The sequence below is a fragment of the Chiloscyllium plagiosum genome, unplaced genomic scaffold (genome assembly GCF_037043375.1).
Source record: "Chiloscyllium plagiosum isolate Xiang-an unplaced genomic scaffold, Cpla_swu_hap1 HiC_scaffold_20, whole genome shotgun sequence".
Lineage (NCBI taxonomy): Eukaryota > Metazoa > Chordata > Chondrichthyes > Orectolobiformes > Hemiscylliidae > Chiloscyllium > Chiloscyllium plagiosum.
Genome location: NW_028270158.1, coordinates 58,689,329 through 58,707,969, shown reverse-complemented (window position 1 = coordinate 58,707,969; position 18,641 = coordinate 58,689,329). Strand labels below are relative to the sequence as shown.

The window sequence follows — 18,641 nt, the reverse complement described above, 5'->3', positions numbered from 1 at the left end:
TGCTGTCGCCTAGTTTAAAATATTAACTGCTATAAAGATTGTGGCAGTAAAAGGATGTTCATCTAAATTTAACAATGTTCTCCATATGTTTTCAATTCAAATGTCTGGAATTGGACTACATCAAATTTAAGGGATGGGGTGGAGAAATCAGATATGTAGGAGAATCTCAAATAGTGTTTTGAAGTGTAAAAGGACAAGGGAGTCTTGGAATACATGTCGACAGATCGTAAAAGGCAGCAGGACAGGTTGGCAGATTGGTCAAGACGACTTTCATACACAATCTTATTATTTGCCTTTGGCATGCACAACCTAGATTTCGCCTTTGTGCCTAAAAGGATCAAGGAATATAGGAGGAGGATGGGATTAGGGAACTGAGCTTTATGATCAGCCTTCATGGTATTGATTGGCGGGGCAAGCTTAAGGGGTTGAATGGCCCTACTCCATCTTCTATGTTTCTGTGCAACGTCCCCAGGTTCACTGAAAAGACTCATGTTGGGTGGGAGAGAAAGCTTTGGCTTCAGCCAAAGAGGCTGTAAATAGGCATGGGCAGGTTTACTGAGTGTGAAAGCCATTTGCAGACGGAATATAATGTGGAGATTTGTCTATTTGGGTAAAAATTTCCAAACTAACTCAGTGACATGTCAAAATCTGCTCACTATCCAGTCCACACTTTCAGACCCTCCTGAGGGAGGGCAATTTTCTTACTGCATATCATAACATTGCAACATAAAGCTACTTAATACAACAAAGTTTGTATCATCCCACCCTATAGTATACTTTGCTGTCTATATCATGTGAATTATATTTAAAACATTGGCAAATGGAATATAATATGATTAAATATGATGCAAGTTTGTAAGAAGAATAGAAAAAAAACAATGTTCCAGTTGAAAATGGTGAGAAATTACCAAACATTACTGTTAGGGAGTTCGTATGATTTTGCACACAAATATCAGAAAGTTCACATGATGAGAGGACAATAAGAGGACAAATGATACATTGCCAGTTATGTTGAGGTTGTACGGGATGTTGGCGGGGCCTCTTCTAGATACTATGTCCAGTTCTGGTTGCCCTGCTTTAGGAAGAATATTATAAAGCTGGAGAGGGCTCAGAAGAGATTTATCGGGAAGTTCTCGGGAATGGAGGGCTTGAGTTATACAGAGAGACTGGGACTTTTTTCACTGGAGGGTAGGAGGTTGAGGGGTGACCTTATAGGGGTTTCATGAGGAGTACAGATAAGGCGAATAGCAGGCGTTTTCTCCCCCCGAGGGGAGAAAATTAGGGGGCATATTTTTAAGGTGAGAGGAGAAAGATTTTAAAAATAGATGAGCACCAATTTTGTTTTACACAGAGAGTAGTCTGTGCGTGGAATGAACTTCCAGAGAAAGTGGTGGATGTGGGTACTGTTACAATATTTAAAAGACATTTGAATAAGTACATGAATAAGAAATGTTTGGTGGGATATAGGCCAAGTTTATGCAGGTGGTACTCGTTTAGTTTTGGATTGTGGTTGGCATGGACTGGTTGGACAGAAGGGTCTGTTCCTTGGTGTATGATTCCATGACTCGAAAAGAAATTCCTTTTTTAAAGGAGTTTCAGAGCATTATCCTGAAGAATTCCCATGTCATATTGCTACATAGTATCAGAATCAGTTAATAAATTTCAAATACATAAACCAACAGTAACGAGTGAGTGAATGTTGGCTATTATTTAGTTAACTATACAAGCAGGTATATAAACTGGGCTCTGTGGCTCAGTTGTAGTGTCCTAAGTTCAAGTCCCACCTGCTCCAAAGAAGAAAAACAACAAAGAAAATTACAGCAAAGGAATAGGCCCTTTGGCCCTCCAAGCCTGCGCTGATCCAGGTCCTCTATCTAAACCTATTGTCTATTTTCTAAGGGTCTGTTTCCCTTTGCTCCCTGCCCATTCATGTACCTATCTAGATTCATCTTAAATGACGCTATCGTGTCTGGCTCTACCACCTCCACTGGCAATGCATTCCAGGCCCCCACCACCCTCTACATAAAGAACTTTCCATGCATATCTCCCCTAAATGTTTCCCCTTTCACTCTGAACTCGTGACCCCTAGTAATTGAGTCCCCCATTCTGGGGAAAAAAGCTCCTTGTGATCCACCCTATCTGCACTTCTCATGATTTTGTAGACCTCAATCAAGTCCCCCCTCCATGTTTCAAATGAAAATAATCCTAATCTACTCAACCTCTCCTCACGGCTAGTGCCCTCCATACCAGAAAACATCCTGGTGAACCTCCTCTCCACCCTCTCCAAAGCATCCATATCCTTTTAGGAATGTGGCGACCAGAACTATATGCAGTATTCCAAATGTGGCCGAACTAAAGTCCTATACAACTGATGAAATTACCTGCCAACTCTTGTATTCAATTTACCGTTCGATGAAGGAAAGTATGCCGTATGCTTTCTTGACCACTTTACTGACCTGCGTTGCCACCTTCAGGAAACAATAGATCTGAACATTCATATCTCTCTGTACATCAATTTTCTCCAGGGGTTTTCCACTTACTGTTTAGCTTGCTCTTGAACTGGATCTTCCAAAATGCATCACCTCGCATTTGTCCGGATTGAACTCCATCTGCCATTTTTCTGTCCAACTCTCCAATCTATCTATTTTCTCTGACAGTCCCCTTCACTAGCTACTACTCCACTAATCTTAGTGTCACCTGCAAACTTGCTAATCATACCACCTATACCTTCCTCCAGATTATTTACATAAATTACAAACAACAGTGGTCCCAGCACGGATCCCTGTGGAACACCACTGGTCACAGGTCTCCATTTTGCGGAACTCCCTTCCACTCCTACTCTCTGCCTCCTGTTGCCTGTCAGTTCTTTATCCATCTAGCTAGTATACCCTAACTGAAAATGTGTTGCTGGAAAAGCGCAGCAGGTCAGGCAGCATCCAAGGAACAGGAGAATCGACGTTTCGGGCATAAGCCCTTCTTCAGGAATTCTTCAGTATACCCTAACCCCTTGCGACTTCAACTTCCCCATCAGCCTACCATGGGAAACCTTATCAAACGCCTTACTGAAGTCCATGTATATGCTATCTACATCCCTTTCCTTATTAATCAACTTTGTCACTTCCTCAAAGAATTCTATTAAGTTGTTAAGACATGACCTTCCCTGCACAAAACCATGTTGACTATCACTGATAAGCCCATTTTCTTCCAAATGGGGATAGATCCTATCCGTCAATATCTTCTCCAGCAGCTTCCCTACCACTGATGTCAGGCTCACCAGTCTATAATTACGTGGATTATCCCTGCTACCCTCCTTAAACAAGGGGACAGTAGCATTTCTCCAATCCTCCGGGACTTCATCCATGTTCAAGGATGCTGCAAAGATATAAGAACAACGAACAAAGAAAATTTACAGCCCAGGAACAGGCCCTTCGGCCCTCCAAGCCTGAGCTGATTCAAATCCACTGTCTAAACCTATCACCCAATTGCTAAGGATCTGTACCCCTCAGTTCCCCATCTACACATGCATCTGTCCAGACGCACCTTAAACGAATCTATCGTGCCTGCCTCTACCACCTCTGCTGGCAATCTGTTCCAGGCACCTACTACCCTCTGTGTACTTTCCTTGTGTATCCCCCTTAAACGTTTTGCCTGTCACCTTGAATGTGTGACCTCTCATTATTGAATCCCTCACCCTGGGAAAAAGCTTATCTCTATCTACCTTGTCTATACCCTTCATGATTTTGTAGACCTCAATCAGTCCCCCCTTCAATCTCCTTTTTTGCTAATGAAAATAAACCTAACCTACTCAACCTCTCTTCAGAGCTAGCACCTTCCATACCAGGCAACATCCTCGTAAACCTTCTCTGCACCCTCTCCAAAGTGCCTACATCCTTTTGGTAATGTGGCGATCAGAACTGTACACAGTATTCTAAATGTGGCCGAACCAATGTCTTGTACAATTTTAACATGACCTGCCAACTCTTATGCTCAATACCCCATCCAATGAAGGCAAGCATATTATATGCCTTCTTGACCACTCTATCTATCTATGCAGCCACCTTCAGGGTATAATGGACCTGAACTCCCAGATCTCTCTGCTCATCAACTTTTCCCAAGGCTCTTCCTTATACAGTATAGTTCGCTTTACAATTAGACTTCCCAAAATGCATCACCTCACATTTGCCTGGATTGAACTCCACCTGCCACTTCTCCATCCAACTCTCCAGTCTATCTAAATGCTCCTGTATTCTTTGACAGTCCCCTATCCTTTTTGCTAAGGCCCCAGTTATTTCCTCCATCACTTCCCTCAGTAACCTGGGATACATCCCATTCGGACATGGGGACTTGTCCACCTTAGTGCCTTTTAGAACACCCAACACTTCCTCCCTTCTTATGCCGACTTGAGCTAGAGTAATCAAACATCTATCCCGAACCTCAACATTCGTCATGTCCCTCTCTCTCTGACTCCACGCATAACTCTCCTTCTTTGTCCTTGAGTGGGCCAATCCATTCTCTAGTTACCCTCTTGCTCCTTATAAACAAATAAAAGGCTTTGAGATTTTCCTTAACCCTGTTTGCTAAAGATATCACAGACCCCTTTTAGGCCTTTTAATTCCTCGTTTCAGAATGGTCCTGCATTCTCGATATTCTTCCAAAGCTTTGTCTGTCTTCAGTCACCCAGACCTTATGTATGCTTCCCTTTTCCTCTTCGGTCTTCTCACAATTTCACATGGTTCCATAATCTTGCCATTTCTATCCCTCATTTTCACAGGAACATATATCTCCTGAACTCTAATAAACTTCTCTTTAAAAGCCTCCCACATAACAAATGTGGATTTACTTTCAAACAGCTGCTCCCAATTCACATTCTCCAGCTCCTGCTGAATTTTGGTATAGTTGGCCTTCCCCCAGTTTATCCCTCTTCTTTTAGGACCACTCTCGTCTTTGTCCATGAGTATTCTGAAACTTACGGAATTTGTGATCACTATTCCCAAAGTAATCCCCTACTGAAACTTCAACCACCTGGCCGGGCTCATTCCCCAACACCAGGTCTAGTATGGCTCCTTCCCGAGTTGGACTATTTACATACTGCTCTAGAAATCCCTCCTGAATGCTCCTTATAAATTCTGCTATATCTAGACCTTTAACACTAAGTGAATTCCAGTCAACGTTGGGAAAATTAATATCTCCTATCACCACCACACTGTTGCTCCTACATCTTTCCATAATCTGTTTACATATTTGTATCTTTATCTCATTCTCGCTGTTGGGAGACCTGTAGCACAGCCTCAACATTGTTACCGCACCTTTCCTATTTCTGAGCTCTGCCCATATTGCCTCACTGCTCAAGTCCTCCATAGTTCCCTCCTTCAGCACAGCTGTGATATCCTCTCTGATCAGTAATGCAACTCCTCCACCCATTTTACCTCCCCCTCTATCCCACCTGAAGCATCAATATCCTGGAATATTTAGTTGCCAATCATGCCGTTCCCTCAACCAAGTCTCAGTAATAGCAATAACATCGTACTCCCAGGTACTAATCCAAGCCCTAAGTACATCTGCCTTACCTACTATATTCCAACAAATTGTATTCAAACAAATGCACCTCAGACCACCAGTTCCTTTGCGTTCATCATCTGCTCCCTGCCTACTTTCCCCCTTAGTCACGCTAATTTAATTATCCAGATCTTTACAGGCTTTAATTACTACCTCCTTCCTGTCCACGAACCATTTGGTTCCCATACCCCTGCCACATTAGTTTAAACCCTTAGTGAGTTTTGAGAAGATTTGTAGCTCAGGTTGAGGTTCTGGATGTAGGTTTGCTCACTGAGCTGAAAGGTTCACTTCCAGATGTTTCATCACCCTACTAGATAACATCTTCAGTGGGCTTTAGGCGAAGCACTGCTGATAATTTCTGCTTTCTATTTATATGTTTGGGTTTCTTTGGGTTGATGATGTCATTTCCCATGGTTAAGTCACTTCCTGTTCTTTTTCTATGGGGATGATAGGAATGCCATGCTTCTAGGAATTCTCGTGTGTGTATCTTTGTTTGGCTTGTCCTAGGATGGATGTGTTGTGCCAGTCGAAGCGGTGTCCTTTCTTGTCTGTATGTAAGGATACTAGTGAGAGAGGATCATGTTGTTTTGTGGCTAGTTGGTGTTCATGTATCCTGGTGGCTAATTTTCTGCCTGTTTGTCCAATGTAGTGTTTGTCACAGTCTTTGCATGGTATTTTGTAAATGACGTTAGTTTCGCTTTTCGTCAGTTTAGGGTCTTTCAAAACAACAACAAACTGCCATTCCTCAATGTCACAGTTGAGCCAACAGCCAACGGGAAACTTCAAACCAGCGTCTACAGGAAAACAACACATACGGACCATATTGAACTACAGAAGCAATCATCCCAACATTCACATATGAAGCTGTCTCAGAAATTTACTTCAACAAGCTAACACACACTGCAGCACAGAGGAACTACGCAGAGCAGAGGAAAATCACCTATACTGTGTATTCAAAAAGATTCCAATGAACACAGTCCACCGATTTCTCAGCAACACACCCAAATAAACAGACAAAACACGTCCAGAAACCCTAGCCACTCTCCCCTACATCAAAGACATCCACATTTTAGATGTGGGAGGATTTCAAAGATAGGTTAACGGCAGTGCAGGATAGCCATGTCCCGTTGAAGGCAAAGGATAGGAAGGGCAAGATTCGTGAACCGTGGATGACAGGAGAAATTGTACGACTCGCCAAGAGGAAAAGGGAAGCGTACATAAGGTTGAGGCAGCTGAGAAGAACAGGCCCTGGAGGAATATCGGAAGAGTAGGAAAATCTTAAACAAGGAATCAAGCAGACTAAAAGGGGTCATAAAATAGCTTTAGCTAGCAGAATTAAGGAAAATTCCAAAGCGTTTAATTCTTATATAAGAAGCAAGCGGGTAACTAGAGAAAGGATTGGTCCACTAAAAGATAATGAAGGCAGGCTGTGTGCCGAACCTGAGAGAATGGGTGAGAGTCTGAATGAGTATTTTGCCTCAGTGTTCACTGAGGAGAGGAACATGATGAATCTTGAGATTAGAGATTGAAGTTTGATTAGTCTGGATCACGTTGGCATAAGCAGGGAAGATGTGTTGGGTATGCTAGAGGTTATTAAGGTGGACAAATCCCCAGCACCGGGTGGGATCTATCCCAGGTTGCTGAGGGAGACGAGAGAGGAAATAGCTGGGGCTCTGACTGATATCTTTGTGGCATCCTTAAATACAGGTGAGGTGCCGGAGGACTGGAAGGTTGCTCATGTTGTCCCCCTGTACAAGAAGGATAGTAGGGATATTCCGGGTAACTACAGACCAGTGAGCCTGACGTTGGTGATGGGGAAGTTGCTGGAGAGGGTACTGAGAGATAGGATCTATTTATATTTGGAAAAGAATGAGCTTATCGGTGATGGACAACGTGCGGGGGAAATCGTGTCTTACCAACTTGATAGAGTTCTTTGAGGAAGTGACCAAGTTTTAGATGAAGGAGTGGCTGTTGATGTCACATACATGGACTTTAGTAAGGCATTTGATAAGGTTCCCCATTGTAGACTAATGGAGAAAGGTGAAGTCTCATGGTGTGCAGGGTATTCTAGCAGGTGGATAAGGAACTGGTTGAGCAACAGGAGACAGAGAGTAGTAGTTCAAGGGAGTTTCTCAAAATGGAGAAAGGTGACCAGTGGTGTTCCACAGGGGTCAGTGTTGGGGCCACTGTTGTTTGTAATTTACATAAATCATCTAGAAGAGGGCACTGTTGGTATGATCAGCAATTTTGCAATGACACAAAGATTGGTGGAGTGGCAGAAAGCATAAGGGACTGTCAGAGAATACAGGAGGATATACATAGACTGGAGAGTTGGGCGGAAAAGTGGCAGATGGCTTTCAATCCAGACAAATGTGAGTTGATGCATTTAGGCAAGACTAATTCTAGAGCGAATTATACAATGAATGGAAGAGCCTTGGGAAAAGTTGATGGGCAGAGAGATCTGGGAGTGCAGGTCCATTGTACTCTGAAGGTTGCTGCACAGGTGGGTAGAGTGGTCAAGAAGGCATATAGTATGCTTGCCTTCATCGGACGGGGTATTGAGTGTAAGAGCTGGCAAGTCATGTTAAAATTGTACAAGACATTGGTTCAGCCGCATTTAGAATACTGTGTACAGTTCTGGGTGCCACATTACCAAAAGGATGTGGACGCTTTGGAGAGAGTACAGAGAAGGTTTACGAGGATGTTGCCTGGTATGGAAGGTGCTAGCTATGAAGAGAGTAGGTTAGGTTTATTTTCATTAGAAAAAAGGAGATTGAGGGGGGACCTGATTGAGGTTTACAAAATCATGAACAGTATAGACAGGGTGGATAGAGACATGCTTTTTCCCAGGGTGAAGGATTCAATAAGAGAGGTCATGCTTTCAAAGTGAGAGGTGGAAAGTTTAAGAGGGATACGCGCGGTAAGTACTTCACACAGAGAGTGGTGGGAGTTTGGAACGCGTTGCCAGCGGATGTGGTAGAGACAGGTACGGTAGATTCATTTAAGATGAGTCTGGACAGATGCATGAGTAGGTGGGGAGCAGAGGGATACAGATGCTTAGGAATTGACCGACAGGTTTAGGCAGTACATTTGGATCGGCTCAGGCTTGGAGGGCTGAAGGGCCTGTTCGTGGGCTGTAAATTTTCTTTGTTCTTTGTATCTCAGAAATGACTGCCAGACTACTCAGACCCCTTGGCATCATGGTAGCCCATAAACCCACCAAAATACTAAAAGAGCAGCGATTGAACTTGAAAGACCCTGTACAGACAACAAGCAAAACTAATGACATTTACAAAATACCATGTAAGGTCTGTAATAAACACTACATTGGACAAACAGGCAGAAAACTAGCCACCAGGATACATGAACACCAACTAGCCACTAAACTACATGATGCTCTCTCACTAGTATCCTTACATACAGATAAGGAAAGACACCACTTCGACTGGGACAACGCATCCATTTTAGGACAAGCCAAACAAAGACACACATGAGAATTCCTAGAAGCATGGCATTCCAATAGAATTCTATCAACATCACATCAAATTAGACCCCATCTCCCATCCCCTGAGAAAAAGAACAGGAAGTGACTTCACCACAGGAAATGACATCACCAACCCAAAGAAACCCAAACATATAAATAGAAAGCAGGAATTGTCAGCAGTGCTTCGCCTGAGGCCCACTGAAGATGTTAATGAGTAAGGTGACGAAACTCTGGAAATGAGCCTTTCAGCCTAACGAGCATACCTACATCCAGAGTTTAAACCCTTCCCAACAGCATTAGCAAAAGCACCCTCAAGGACATTGGTTCCAGTCCTTCCCAGGTGTAGACTTTCCAATTTGTAATAGTCCCACCTCCCCCAGACTTGGTCCCAATGTCGCAAAAATCTGAACCCCTCCCTCCTGCACCATCTCTCAAGCCACGCATTCATCCTACCTACTCTTTCATTTCTACTCTGACCACCACGTGGCACTGGTAGCAATCCTGAGATTACCACCACTGAGGTCCTACTTTTTAACGTGGTTCCTAACTCCCTAAGTTCTGCTTGTAGGACCTCAGCCCGTTTTTTTTACCTATATCATCGGTGCCTATATGCATCATAACAGCTGGCTGTTCACCCTCCCTCTTCAGTATGTTCTGCAGCCGATTTGAGACAACCCTGACCTGTGTACCTGGGAGGCAACAAACCATTCGAGAGTCTTGCTTTTGACCACAGATCCGCCTATCTACTCCCCTTACAATTGAATCCCCTATCACTATAGCCCTTCCACTCTTTTTCTGCCCTTCTGTGCAGCAGAGCCAACCAGAGTGCCATGAACCTGGCTACTGCTGCCTTCCCCTGGTGAGCCACCTCCCCCAACAGTATCCAAAACTGTATACCTGATTTAGAGGGAGATGACCATAGGGGACATCTCCACGGCTCTCCTGCTCTTTCTCTGCCTTTTGGTCACACATTGCCTTTCTCCCTCAAAAATCAGAATCTGCGGTGTGACCAATTTGCTGAACATGCTATCCACAACCCCCTCAGCATCGTGTATGCTCCAAAGTGAGTCCATCACAGCTCCAGAGCTGTGATGCGGTCTAACAAAAACTGCAGCTGGACACACTTCCTGCACGTGAAGTAGTCAGGTACATCAGCTACATAAACCTAGAAGTCTGTTATAACATCTCTAAATAGGTTGGTCAGAAGACTTTTTTTAAACTATGGTGCACAAGAAGGGCTACTGTGATGCACTGGTAATGACACTACCTCTGGCCAGAAGGTCTGGCTTCAAGTCCCACTTACCTTGGAGATGTGTCATAATATGTCCAGTTAGTCCGCTATCCCAACCTTCTATCACTCACAAACTTTCTCCACTTAAGAAAACAAGCGCTCTTGTGATGCAGTGATAGCTTCCCAATTTGTGGACGAGGAGGCCTGGATTCTAGGTTGATTAAAATAACTAAGTCACACAGTTATAATGTCCCTGCCTTTGGAAAAGGTGCCCTCCAAGGTTCCACCAAAGGTGCGTCATAACATATCTGAACAGGTTGATTAAGAAAAGAAAGTTCTGAAGAGTTTGGTTGTGCAGTGGTAGTATTTTTCCTTCTGAACCAGAGGATTAGAGCTAAAGTCCCACCTGTCCAGATATGTGTCATTGTGTGTCCAAATCGGTTGATTAAAATAATTATTAGCATTTACGCAAGGGGGGTTTTCTGGAGTGGTGGTAGTGTCAGAAGATCCAGATTCAAGTTCTACTTGCTAGGGCAGTGTATCATAACACATCCAAACAGCTGATTTAAACAAATACTAAGGGATAAGGGGTAATAACTCCCATCTTCAGGCCAGGATATCTGGAGTCAACTCCCAACTGCTTCACAAAGTAATTTTTAAAGAAGGGCTAACCTGGAGGAGAGTCGGAGTGTTATTGAATGGAGCAGTAAGTTGTGTGTGCAGCAATAAAGAAATTCCTCCAAAGTATTTGGGTTTCAGAGTAAACATCACAAATAGCTTTAAAGTCTCTCTAAAAACCACTTTCAGGCAATAAGTTACAAATTACATCTTCCAATGAGATTCTGATTTAGTCGGGTATTTCCTGGCAAAGAACAATATCTACATAATTCAAAGTCCTGTTTCTAGTTCACGATTGAGGGGAGCGTCTACGAAATCCTATCTCAAGAAATATTCTCTCGACGATAAGACTCGGAATGCTTCAATTATTCATAATCGGAAACAACCTACTAATTTAAAAAACATCACAATATACTTCTACTCATCAGACAGCCAAGGAAAATTAAATTAATTCATGAAATTACCTAAATTTTCTTTTGTTCAAAGCTGTAGTTCCACAACATGTAATAATTAATCAGATGCCTGAACATTTCTTTTCTCCAAATGATTGAGAATATGTAGGTTGAATTTTCCTACCTTTGCACCTGGGGCAGGAACAAGATTCGCTGATTTGCAAGCCCAATCTTGGATCTTTTACAGGGCAAACTAAATACCATCTGCTTCTGAGTTCCCAGGCCAATTGAGGAGGCTGGGGGCGGTGTTATACATCCAACACAGCAATTAAGGATTTCTTAAAGGGACCATGGTGGTAATTCAAATAGCAACGCCATTCAGAGAACAACAGTGGGAAGCAGGGGGTGGGGGGGGAAGCATGAATGCAAGATAGGGAATAGGAGACCTTAGCTCAGTTCTCAGACTCTTCGCCATAGCTGTTGGTTCAAGCAGTGAGGATGGTAAGAGGAGGTCTGTCAGTTTCACAAAACTACCTCGCTTTAATTTGCTGAGCCTGTCAGTAGCCAGATTGCAATGTCCAGGAACCAGATTCAGTGCCAGAAAAGATCAATGATCTCAAGGAGATCTGACAAAATGAATATTCTTCAATTCTCAGCTGCCTGCCATCGCTCTCTCACCTCCCTAGTGTTCTCCTGCACAGCACCCTCTGACTGCCTGTCACGATTGTGCAGTTATGATCTGACAGTTTTTAGGTAATGCACTGTTTTAATGGCTACTGTTTTTGAAATAATGTTACTTTAATTGGAATTGGACACAAGAAGCTAAAATAATAGCAGTGACAAATCACTTGATGGCTTGATGGTAGGAAGCAGAGAGTAATAGTGGAAGAATGTTTGTCAGACTGGAGGCCCTGTGACTAGTGGAGTACCTTAGGGGTCATTGCTGAGGTGATCACACTGTAAACTTTTGCTATAAATTCTGTGTCTTACGACCTTATACTCCACAAACATCTGATGAAGGAACAGTGCTCTGAAAGCTAGTGCTTTCAAATAAACCTGTCGGACTATAACCTGGTGTTGTGTGATTTTTAACTTTGGACAAACTAGGACCTCTTTCTTTACAGCATAGGACACTGAGGGGGGATCTTATAGAAGTGTATAAGACCATGGGAAGCATCGATAGGGTAAATGCACTCAGTGTTTTTCCCAAGGTCGGTGAATCGAGGGCTAGAGGGCAACAGTTTAAGGTTAGAAAAGAAAGAATAAAAGGGAACCTGAGGGATAACGTTTTCACACAGTGGGTGGTACGCATATGGAATGAGCTGCCAGCAGAAGTGGTTGAGGCAGGTATATCAACAACATTTAAAAGGCATTTGGACAAATACATGGATAGGAAAGGATTAGAAGGATATGGGCCAAGTATAGGGAAATAGGGACAGACACTTTGGTCGGCATGGACCAGTTCGTGCCAAAGGGCTTGTCTTTGTGCTGTAGGACTCTATGACTTTATGACCTGACTATACGACTGCAAGCTTAAAGTAGATAACAAAGAGACAGACTCAGACATGTAAAGACTCTCACTGGGAGATAACAATGATCGCCTGATAATGGCTTGCGAGTACATAAATTAGGCAAGGCACTGACCAGAGTAAAAATCAAGAGTCACAGATGGAGCAAGGAGTATTTTCTAGAATGTCAATACCTGACATGGAACAAGACTTGGCCATCTGAGCTTGTCATCTAAGTAAAAAGGGAAGTTGCCTACAAAATGAGAAATTCTACCTTGAAATAAATTTCTCTCCAGTGATGGTAAGAGGGATGGACACTCCTCATAACAGTTAATAATCTGTAGAAAGTCACTTGGCAGCTAAAGGTGTTGCTACCTGCAGGGACAGAAGCCAGGGGCAGCAGCATAGAGTGCCTTGTCAGAGTGGTGCAGGAGATTCTATGCTCTGTTCAGCCAGGCAAAGATATTGAGCCTTACAAATCATGCATCAACATGTGAAGCAGCAACACTGAATGTGTGGTCATCTGTCAACATTTCCAAAGACAGTACACATCTCTAGAAAAAGTGCAATGTCATAATTCCTAGCCTATTGGGTTGGTGGCCATCTGCTTTGAGAAAATGGCCAACCTCACAGATGGTCAGGCATGGCATGCTGAGTGCATACTGGTCCTGATTAATGGCCTGGCTGCCCTGGCTACACACCATTGATTGAAGTCTTGGGTCTGAAGGCCACACTTACATGCAATAAATCAATTGTCTCTCGTTCTCAGTTACCTGGTAAATGCAGATGGATCCCAAGGGGAAAGATAGAGGGAGGGATGATGGCATTAGGAGAATCTCCTCATCTTGCCTATACTTCATGACCTTTGGCCTTACACTGACAGAGTTATGAATACTGTGTCCTGCCATTTATCAGAGATTCCTGCACCCCGCAAGTCTAGCCCATATCAATGGCTTGCTTCGTTGACGTCCTGATATTAAGATAGTTCTGGTTTTACCTCCCTGGTGCCTCTGTAGTCAGGTGCTTCACTATGGTCACCAGCCAGGTCTAGATTGGAAATTCCTTATCCTCCGGGAATGAAAATTGAAGCTATATGGCTAAGAGACGACCTCAGGAACACGAAGCAGCCAAAAGATGAGCAAGTGATGGCAGCTCCCTGGATGTTTGATGCACGTGGTCACATACCAGCTGCACATTAACAGAGTGGAATTTCTCCCATTGACAAAACAGAAACCTGGCTACTTTGATGGCAACTTCCTTGCTACATGAGTGTGCCTGTAACTTTCTGGATCTGAGGAACACAGCAGAACACTGTCCTCTGGGGTTGCTTAGCATCATCCACCTCAAAGTGAACATAGTTGGAAGCCATTATAAAAAGGCATTGGTAACCTGGCTTATGAAGTATCTGTTGTAGATTACAATACCCTACCTGACAGTAACTGAGCCCTGGAAAGACAAACACAACCAAATGGAGTGTTGTGGTTACCTTGAAAGCAGCGGTCATTGTTGCTTACATATTGCTCTGGATGGTGGTTTTCTTTAAAGAGACTGCAGAAGTCTGCAAACACCTCAGTGTCAGCCTCTTGAGGTACAGTTACTTGATGAAATTGACCCTTTTCCCACACAGCCTTGTGCAGAGGGTTTCTATTTCCTTGAAGTGTAACCTGGTGCCACCTCCTCTGTTCTCTCCACCTGCAGGTGGCTGTGTAGAAGACAGTTAGTGTTGGCGTTCTGTTGCTGTTGCTGTAGTTGTTGATCTGAAAGATCCTGCAATGTATCCTCAGAGTTCCTGTCGACTTCAAAATATATCGACCTCATATTAAAGGGAAGTCTCACAGGTGCTAAATCAGAATAAGGGATTGCCGATTTGAGTTGAAGAGAATTCCTTCTTTCAGAGGGTAGTGAATCTGTGGATTTCCTTACCACAGAAGGCTGTTGAGACTGGGACATCAAGCACATTCAAGGCTGAGGCAGACAGATTCATTTTAAATCCTCAAGGAAATGAAGGGTCATGTGAAAAAGGCAGAAAAGTGAAGTTGGAATTAGCAAAAATAAGAAACTTACTATGGATGCTGGAAATCAGAAACAAAAACAAATATTGTTGGAAAAACTCAGCAGGTCCAGCAGCATCGGTGGACAGAAAGTAGAATTAACATTTTGGGTCCAGTGACCCTTCTTCAGAACTCACTGTAGCTGGAAAAAGACAGGTATATATGCTAAAGGGTTGGGTTGGGGGAATAGGGCAAGAATAAACAATAGGTGGAGATGAAGCCCACAGAGAGAGAAAACCAATTGGGCAAAGGTATGGTAAAGGTCAGCCTGAGAGAATGAATAGCTGCTAATGGGGACCATAACTGCTATTGGTGGCTGGCAACAGGTTGTTTGTGGCAGCAGCCCATGTGATAACAAGTCCTTGGGTGTGGGGTTTGAGGTAAGGATATGGGCGAAGCCCTAAAATTATCAAACTTGATATTGAGTACTGAAGGCTGAAGAGCCCCCAAGCGGAAGATGAAATGCTATCATTCCAGCTTGCACTGAGCTTCGCTGGAGCACTGCAGTAACTCCGAAACAGCGAGATTGGCCAAGGGACATGGTGGTGTGTTGAAATAGCAGGCAATCAGAAGCTAAAGGTTATTTTTTCAGACAGAGCAGAATTAACAGATCCACCATGATCCCAATGAATGACAGAGGATATGCAATGGGCAGAATGGCTAACTTCTATTCCTACTCCTTGTGGTCTTCTATTTCCAACTTCCATTTCTCTTGCAAATTTTGAAATTATCTTCTGTATTAAGATGTTAATATACATCAAGGCAGTAGCAAACCCCAATACTGAACCTTACGAAAACACTATTTTGTTCATGAAAACAGCTACTTGCCCCAACTCTGTTTTCTAATACTTTGCAATGTAAAGTTTTGAAACCACTGTACTGACTGAATCTGATATGAATAGTAGCTGTACATCAGTGATACAGAATTAGTGTAACTTCCTAAGCACAGGAAATCTTACAGCACAAAAGGCTGTTCTTCAGCAGAATGCTCATGTTGATTGATGAAGAACTATCCACCCCAAACCTACCATCCAGATCTTAGTCTGTTCCCTGAAGGTTATACCACTTCAAGTGAATATGCAAATAATTTTTAAATGAAAATTTCTGCTACCACCACCCTATCCAGGCAGTAACTTCTAGACCCAGCATCCTTTGGGAGAAAGCATTTCTAATCTCCTCTCTAATTCTTCTAGCAACACTTTAAATCTATGTCACCTCTCTGCTAACAGAAATAGGCCTATAATTTTATATACGTTAGCTAAATTGCCTGTCAGTCTTGCCCCTCGAAAGAAAACACTCCAACTTGTCATTCCACAGAGATTCATGGCAAAATATCTCTGCACCTTCTCTAGTGCAATCACATCAGTGGGCGGCACTGCCTCACAGTGCCAGAGACCTGGGTTCAATTCCCGCCTCAGGCAACTGTCTATGTGGAGTTTGCACATTCTCCCCGTGTCTGTGTGGGTTTCCTCCGGGTGCTCCGGTTTCCTCCCACATTCCAAAAATGTGCAGGTTAGGTGAATTGGCCATGCTAAATTGCCTGTAGTGTTAGGTGAAGGGGTAAATGTAGGGGAATGCGTCTGGGTGGGTTGCGCTTCGGCGGGTCGGTGTGGACCTGTTGGGCCGAAGGGCCTGTTTCCACATTGTAATCTAATCTAATCTAATCTAATCTAATCTAATCTAATCTAATCTAATCATTCTTGTAATGCGATGTCCAGAACTGGGTTAAATTGGGTTTTATATAATGAGTCATAGAGTCACACAGCCAAGGGTGCGCTGCTGGAAAAGCACAGCAGGTCAGGCAGCATCAGAGAAGCTTTAATCCACCAGTCCATGTCAAACATAATCCCAAATAAATTAGTCCCACCTGCCTGCTCCTGGCTCATATCCCTCCAAATCTTTCCTATTCATGTACTTGTGTCACTGTACCTGTATGGACCATTTCCTTTGGCACTGCATTCCACACATGAATCACTCTGCATTAAAAAAAATCCCTTTTTTAAACATCTTTCTGCTCTCACCTTAAAAACCTCTCCCTCAGTATTGAAATCCCCCATCTTAGGGAAAAGACACCTGCCATTCACCTTATCTGTACCCTTATTTATTTTATAAACCTCTATAAGGTCATCTGTCAACCTCCTACACTCCAGTGAAAAAAGTCCCAGCCTATCTAGCCTTTCCTTATAACCCAAATCTTCCATTCCTGGCAAAATCCTGGTACAACTCTTTGAACTCTCTCCCCTGCTCTTGACTTCAATACCTTCTGTAATGAGGGAAATATCTGATGTCTTAGTGGGCACTTTGTCAACCTGGCCGGTTGCGTTTAGGGATCTGTAAACATGTATTCCAAAACTTTGTTGTCCTTTTACACGTTAAAATGTTTTGCCTCAGCTGTCCTTCCCAAAAACATTAATTCACATTTCTCTGATTTGAATTCTATTTGAGATTTTCCTACATGCCTTACTACTCTACTGACAATCTGGGGTGTGGAGCATTCCAGTGTGGGCAGGATGAATTAAAAAATCTGGGTATTGAGATGCCGGTAAAATATTTTAAGATGTGGAGGTGCTCACAAATGTTTTTCGCAGTAAGGATTGCTGTGCATCCACTAAATCAAATTGCTCACTACAGTAAACAATTGTGTTAAACAATGCATTCCAGCATTATTAACACAGATCCTAACTTATTACTGACATAGGTGCCTTTAGGTTAACTTTTCTTTTCAAGTTTTTATTGAATTCAAATTTCACAATCTGCCACGGTGGGCTTTGAACCCATGATTTCAGAACATTAGCTCAGGGTTCTGGCTTACTACATTTCCATTAAACCACTGCCTCCCAGTGTGATTGCACATTAATAAATGATACATTTCAATGGGTAAAACTTGAAGCTTGCTCACCTCAGTAGTCACTGTTTTACTTGCTTTCATGGTGCTGCTATTTGACCTATCATTAGAAGGCACTTCAATTTTCTCCAACAGCTTTAGAAGTTTCTTTTGTTGACTGTAAAACAGAAGGTGGTAAGTAAAATAAACTAAAAAGCAAAAATGCCAAGTAGAACACAATCTGCAATCACTGTATCCAAAAATGTCATTTTACACTTAATCTCCATCCAAAACCTTCTGAAAAATGCAAATCTACTGCACAACTTGCTTCAAAAGTTTGCCTATGGGACCAGATGAAGTTTTTAAAAAAAATCTCAAACATATATGTCACCCATAGTGGCAACAAATGTTAATAGGTACCTTTCCCATCCACACCCTATTGTCCCAAACTATTCAAGTCAATGTTGGTTCTGTACAGCAGAAACATGACAAATCATCAGGGCAAGACAAAGATGGGTGTTGAGCCAGTACCCTCACCTTGTAAAAATTAATCATTAGCAATTCCAGGCAAAGGAATATTAGACCTCCTACGCATGTATGATGTGATTGGAATGATAACACAATACTAAAACCATCAACAAAACTGGCATTGAAACATGTGAACACTCTTATTGAGATGATGTCCGAAATGTTGTGAGAAGAGAACTTGTCAACTTGATTTTCACTGTACAAAGCTCAAATTACATACTTAAAACAGAAGATAATCAGAAGACTAATATGACTAAGGTATACAAAGGCAATTAACACCATCACAAAATAGTATTGGAGAAACTCAAGGGACCGAGAACTAACAAACCCACAGGTCCTAATGGTTTTGTCCTTTTGTACAATACTTTAAAAATGTAGCTGCATATATTCTGGATGTTATGATTTGGATTTTCCAAAACTCCTTCTGTTCATGAATTGGAAGTTAACAA

At 42.7% G+C, this 18,641-nt stretch overlaps 1 protein-coding gene across 3 annotated transcripts in view; it reads right to left on the bottom strand.

Annotated features, from left to right (window-relative positions):
• katnip (katanin interacting protein) overlaps positions 1-18,641 on the bottom strand; it is a 152,760-nt gene that overhangs the window by 75,215 nt on the left and 58,904 nt on the right. For all 3 annotated transcript variants that reach the window (XM_087997997.1, XM_043711164.2, XM_043711166.2), the window contains exon 12: positions 17,740-17,842. In XM_087997997.1, coding sequence (XP_087854123.1) covers positions 17,740-17,842 — 103 coding nt within the window. The remainder of the gene's footprint in view (positions 1-17,739; positions 17,843-18,641) is intronic.